At 51.1% G+C, this 6,585-nt stretch overlaps 1 protein-coding gene across 1 annotated transcript; it reads right to left on the reverse strand.

Moving 5' to 3' along the window:
• Window positions 1–1,124: 1,124 nt before the first annotated feature.
• Window positions 1,125–3,825, reverse strand: LRRC10B (leucine rich repeat containing 10B). Its single transcript, XM_084858670.1, has one exon. It carries the CDS (start codon window positions 3,229–3,231, stop codon window positions 2,344–2,346), a length of 888 nt encoding a protein of 295 aa, XP_084714796.1. The 5' UTR covers window positions 3,232–3,825; the 3' UTR covers window positions 1,125–2,343.
• Window positions 3,826–6,585: the final 2,760 nt, after the last annotated feature.

Consider the following 6,585-nt stretch of genomic DNA (forward strand, 5'->3'; position numbering starts at 1 on the left):
TCCTAAAAAGGAAACTTATTAGCTAAACGGACAAAAGATTAAAATTAAGCTAAGAACAGGGCCTTTCATTCTCAAAAGCCATCTGTAACTCCCAAACACTGAAAAAGAATGCACTGTTATGGGATACTTGAGTGAGTTTCCAGCCATTGTGGTGCAGTTGATGCAGCACCACAGGGTCGTCGGTAATTGTGAGAGTGCATTTCCAAGTCAGAACCAAAGGTTGGTGCCCAATAAGAACACAACTCGACTGCTCTTAATGAGGGGGAAAAGTTTGGGAAACACTGACCTACTTGGGATGGATCGTATAAAGCTCAACCTGGCTCTTGCCAAGTCTGCAGTCAGCTGTGACAAAGTGCAAACCAAGAGTTCAAACAGAAGCCTATTCACACAATTGGCATAGCTTACTGCAGTAAACTCTGTGATGCTAAAAATGGATGCAGATTTCAACAATAAATTGTTACTAGTTCAGTGGAGTTCACCACATGGCTGACAGGTAGAAGCTGCACATGAAGAAACCCAGGTGTGTGACCACAGTTGTATGGTAAGAGACATCTAAAAAGAAAAAAAATATGGTGATTGTGTGGTTGGACTAATAAGGGCGTGAATACATTTTGTATGCTGCTTTCTGTAACCAGCCCAAAAAGAAAGAGTGAAACTGATACTTTGCATTCCATATCTTTGCACAACATTCAAAATAAGAGAAACCCTTCCCCACAGTATCAGAATCAGTAAAACTGGGTGAGGGGTGCGTAATATAAAACAGATGACAAAAGTAACATGTTTTGTGACTGGCAACCAGCCAATAAATAAAAATAAACTGTAATAAAATGAGACGACATAACCTGAATGTTCATTATTTCTCTGACATTAATCCAAACACTTTGGCAGTGTCTGGCTAGCACGCCATGCCGTAGAGACTGAGCATAGTGGAATCAGTCCAGAGAGAGACCAAACACAGCTGACAAAGAGGTGTGTACTGGAGGAATGAGGAAGGGAAACAGCAGAGCTACACAGGGAAGAAGCATGGGAGGGGGGAGCAAAAAAATCTGAGAGGCAGAGACTCAGAATGAGAAAAAGACAGAGGTGCAGAGGGGAATGAAGCTCTGATCAGAAACAGGCAGAGGAAAGAAAGTTTTTTATATATATAAATAACATGAATGCCTGAGAAACTTGTTTCCTTTCACCAGGTGTTATAACCTCATTTACAACACACTTTAAAAATAGCCCCAGCTCGCCCAACAGCTTTGGTCTCCTGCTTTTGGAGCAATCTCCCTGAGAATTAGTGTTCCCCTCCCCCGCTCCCACTCTGGCTCTCTCACTTTCCCTTTGATGTGCTTTTATTGCTTAGATTTAATACAAATCTAGCCCAAGTTCCCCCACAATCAAGCTTCAGAGCCCCCACAAGAATGACCCTGCCACCCTCCAAGATAGGACAATGTCCCGGGGCTGCCATCCTTCTATAGCCCAAGATCCACGCAAGTCTGCAGTGGCCCAGGTCATATCAGTTTTGCTTCTGTGCCCTTTTAAGGGAATAGAAAGTCCAGGAAAGCAGCAGGGCAACGCACACAGCTCCTTTCCCACCATACAAAGAGTGGAGGCAACGCTTTTTCCAGGATGGATAGCTCTGTGCACAAAAAAGGGTTTCACATGAGCTTCTTCTCAAACCTGACAGCTGGAAGGAGCAGTCCAAGTCTAATTCCAGTAGTAGGATAAAAATTCCTGGGACGAAAGATTTTACATTCACATTCTCAACTCTGCAGCCCTCCAGGGCTCAGATTTCGGGGGGGGGGGGATAAATAAACAAGATGGCTTTATCCTGTCTTGTCGTTGAGACTCATGTAGCATGTCAGCCAACCAGATTGAGGATCACCCACGGATACCAGACTGTCACAGCATTAAAGTCAATTTGATGTGCTGCCTTCACTATAATGTGACCATTATCCATGCCTTGAGTCAGGGACAAAGGATGATCATTTCAAAGATTTGGTGCAATGGAATTATCTGTTAGAATAATTTGCCCCTACCTCCCATCCCATCCCTTGTACCCTGGGTGCTCACAAGGAATAAAGTTACCCATCGTTCATTACAGATATATGGGACTGAGAATGCCATGGTTCCAGTCAGAAATAAACACAGCATGTTTTCTGAGGACTAGTTGTCCTTTACAAGGGATTGGCAACTGCCATGGTCAACAGTTGCCGATGATCCTACCTTGGAGACAGTGGTTCTGGAGGCCAGTGACAGTGCATGCCCAGCTCCTAATTCCCTGTAGTACAATTGAGAGCCTATTGATATCCACCAGATTTTTGGAGCAGCAACCATGTTGTTGTTGTTATACCCATTTCATGTCTCCTCTGGAGAGCATTCCAAGGCAGAGTAACTGCCCTCCCCATCATCCAACATGGAGGAGTCATTTTTCATATTGGCCTGCAGAACTTCAGATTCGTTCTCCTCCTGCTCTTCCTCTTCCTGCTCTTGAACGGCCTGGAGACGTTCCTCCCTAGCCTCCATAAACTCCTGAGCTCCCTCACCCACCACAATGACCGTGTCGGCCACGCTAGGTGGTGCTTCCACTGGGTTGTGGTCATAGGAGAAGAGCCGAAGCCTCCGCAGGTGACTCAAGTCGGGAAATTCAGTGAGCTTGTTGCGGTCCAGGTCAAGGATGTGAAGCTGGGTCATGCGCAGCAAAGACTTCGGGAACTCCTCAAAGCGGTTCCCGTACAGCCAGAGTCCCCGAAGCCCCCTCATGCGTGGCAGGCCATTTGGCAGTGTTTTGAGTCGGTTGTCCCCCATCTGCAGGGACTGTAGTCCAGGCATCTGGAGCAGGACCCGGGGGAAGTGGTACAAGTAGTTGCTCTCAATCCACAAGCAGCGGAGGGTCGTCAGCTGGCAGAACTCTGCAGGAAGCCCAAAGAGGCGGTTGCTGCCCAGGTAGAGGCGAGTCAGATGGGGCAGGCGGCACAGAGCCTCAGGTACTTCCTCCAGCTTGTTAAAGTCCAGCGCTAGGATGCGCAGCTCCTGTAGCCCCTCTATTTCTTCCGGCAGCTCGGTTATCCCCGTGCCACTGATGTAGAGCTTCTGGAGGGTGCTCAGGGCACACACCGGTATTGGCAGCTTCCTCAAGTGCCGCCCAGAGAGCTCCAGCATCTGATCCCCGCCGCTCAACTGCTCTTCTGCAGCCGACGGCAGCCGCTCCTCCCTGCCTGAGGACCCACCACTGCCCATCCTCATAGCCAAGGGAGGCTGCTGGCAGGACGAAGGCCGCCACCTCGGCCTGGTGGGCTCCAAGGAGACATGGCGGCCCCCTAGGCCCCTGCCCACGAGGCTGGCTTCCCGGGGTTAGGACCAGGGCTCTCTGGTTGGCAATGCCCCCTGCCAGGGCTGGAACTGATGCTGCTGCCGCCGGGTCTTCCCGCGAACAGCTTCCCTGAACTGGGAAACTGGTGCCCTCAGCTCAGCCCCGGCTCTAGAGCCGGACTGGGGGCCTCGGAGAGGGCAACTGCGCCCCTCGACCTCGAGGGCGGGACAGGGGCTCCTTGGCACGGGATGGCCGACGAAGCTCTCCTGCGCCGCTCCAGCCCGGCCGGCAGGCTGGCTGCTTCCCAGCGCCAGTCCCAGCCCGCCCTTTATTCTCAAGGGCTGGGACCCGTGGGCTGCCGCCGCCGCCGCCGGGCGGCCGTCCGCACCAGGGAGGGGGGGACCGCCCTCAGGTGGCCCCGGCGCCGCCTTAGGGTCTTCTGCGCGTCGGCACAGACAGGCGCCGGCTGCCTGCAGCCTCCCGGCTTCTCTCGCTCCGGGGCTCCCGGCTTGCTCTGAGCTCGGCTCCCACACACGAGCCGGGCGCCTAGCGACTCGTCTCCATGGAAACCCCCACGCGGGAGCGCCCGCCTATGGCGAGGCCGAGCGGAGAGGACGGGGCGGGGCCGGGAGCTCGCTCGGCTCGCTGCCTCTCGCGCGGACCCCTTCCCTCGCCTTCCGCGCTCCCCGGCGGGCGCAGCCCCCTGCGAGAGGGGTCGAGTTTTCCGGGCTGGCTAGCCAAGCACGGGAGGGAGGCCGAAGCCACGCCCCGTCGTTCCGGCCCGCGTGCCTGCGCTCTTCGGAAGAGGAGCGGGGAGCTCGCGCTTCTTCAGCGGCACCCGGGACGGACGGCCCGGTCGGTCCCGCAGCGGCAGTCCAAAGAGCTGCTCAGGCCCCATCCCGTCCCTCTCCACCCCGCTCTCCCGCACCGGAATAAGTCGGGTGTCAATCCTTCCAGCCGCGCACGTGGCTTCTGCCCCTTTAAACAGCTGCGTTGACAGGTAGCGCTTCAACAGGTGCAGGTGGGGGGGGGGGTTCCTGGCATGGTGATAGAATGGTGGAGAGATTTGCCTATTCCATTCCTGTGTGTCGCGCAGCAGTTAAAGACGCTGGGGGGGGGCCGGCGCCGAAGCAACCGGGGGTGAGGGCTGAGCGACGACTGCAGCAGGCGCAAGAGAACGGGAGCGGGCCGGGGAGCAGCAGTAGAACCACCCCGGGAGATACAACTGAATGCCCCACGACGTGCAAAGGCCCTATTGTAAAGCAGCCTATTGTAAAGCAGCCTTCCGCAACCTGATGCCCTCCAGCTTTTTGGACTTCAGCTCCCATCAGTACCAAACAACATGATCAGTAGTAAGGAATCCTGGGAGTTGTAGTCCAAAACATCTGGAGGGTACCAGGCTGGGGAAGGTTTTTGCAAAGCAAAAACGCCTTCACAATTGCGAACTGTCACAGATTCTCTACATCAGAGGTGGGGAGCATGTGGCCCTTCCAGATGTTGTTGGACTTCAACTTCCATCAGCCCAGATAGGTTCCCCACCCCTGCTCTATATTGTCCCAAAAAATAGTATAGCCAGGAGAAAGGTGCACAGGAAGTTTTACTTTTATGGGGGAACAATCAGTCATGGGATCCCCCAACTGCAGTGTAGATGGCCGAGGGAAGACCTTACCTTAATCTTGCTGATTTGCTAAATTCATTTTAACTAGTGCTGCTTGTACTTTGTAGTTTTGGACAACAGGTGCAGTTATCACTGGTTCCAGCGGACAACCGTTTCAGTAGAAAGAACACAATTTCGATGCTGATTATAGCAGCCTTCCCCAACCTGGTGACCTCCAGACATGTTGAACTGCAACTTCTATCATTCCCAGCAACATAGCCATTGGCCACATGTTTGGATAATAAGTTTGGCCAGGTTAAGCCACGTGGCATTCTAGTGTCCCAAGGAGGGAGGTCCTATCCTCAATTCTCAAAGACATCTATTAGTTGGAAACTACAAATAAAATTGAGCACCCGGTTACATAGGAGTAAGCTCCCCTGTATGTAGAAGGACTTACTTCAGAATAAGCAAACCTAGGATTAGACCTAAACTTCCTATCCCAGACGCTAGCTAGCTATCAATGTACTAACCATCTATTATTGCAGCCGCACAGAGGTGGGCAACTTGTGGCACTCCAGACGTTTTTGCCTACAAATCCCATCAACCCTAGCAAACATAGCCAGTGGTGACACATGATGGGAGCTGCAGGCCAAAACTTCTGGTGGGCCACAAAGTGCCCACCCCTGCCTTACAGTGGCAACAACTAGAAATCTTGAGGAAAATCCTGAAAGACTGTGCCTTTGTTTGAAGAGCTTAACCCTTGACAAAATAATAATGAATTAAAGGTTTACGCTCCACATTTTACAGCTGAGGAACTGAGGACGCATTATCACAACTGCTTATTGTGTGGTATCCAATGATCTGCAGTAACTTCCAGCAGTTGTGTGCCATGTACTGAGGTGGCTCTGCAAAGGCCAACAGCAGAAGCCTGCATGAGCTTTGGCTTTTAGTGCGCTGCTGTTGCTGCTGCTGCTGCTGCTGCAAAAACAGCTTTTTGAGTGCTTATACAGTCAGTGAGAAAAGCCAATCTCTACAGACCTCTGTGTATGGCATTGGCCTTCCTCTGATCACTGCAGAGTGAAGCATCTGCTGCTGGAAGTCATTGTATACAACAGATACAACACTAGAAGTGGTTGTGACACAAATCATAATAAGATACACATAATTGTATTAAGAAATGTATGACCCTGGCCTCTGGTTCCACAAAATGAAAAAAACACTAGTTTACTCCAGGAAGAGGATGTTAAAAGCATGAGATACAGAAGTAAAGCTGCCCCCACTAGCACTGCCATGTTCTGTAAAAGCTTCCTGTGTTTGTTATATTAATAATAAAGGCACGGAACCACTATGGCTCAGTAGATACAAGAAAGCAGTCCAACATCATTGTCAGGTCTCCCATTCTATGACTGTAAATAGCAAATAATCAGTCGTTGATGATGTGGTACAACAGCTTCCTGACCAAAGGCCTCTGTTGCATGAAACGTCACCTTTCAAGTTACAGGAAAGAAGTACAGAACAATTCCTGAACCTGCCTAATATGCATAAATAACAAGTTACATCCATAAATGAAATGCTAACATTTATGGCACAAACAATACTCCTTCAGATTCTGGTCTAGCTCCCACAGAAATGAACAATTGTTTCTCCATTGATTTTACTGGCAGGTCGATCAGACCCTCAGAATCTATAC

The sequence above is a fragment of the Heloderma suspectum genome, chromosome 1, assembly GCF_057233095.1.
Source record: "Heloderma suspectum isolate Gila_16-S chromosome 1, 16-S_ref, whole genome shotgun sequence".
Taxonomy (NCBI): Eukaryota; Metazoa; Chordata; class Lepidosauria; order Squamata; family Helodermatidae; genus Heloderma; species Heloderma suspectum.

Coding starts and splice junctions, on each gene's coding strand:
- LRRC10B (XM_084858670.1), bottom strand. CDS start 3,231: ATGAGGATGGGCAGTGGTGGGTCCTCAGGCAGGGAGGAGCGGCTGCCG.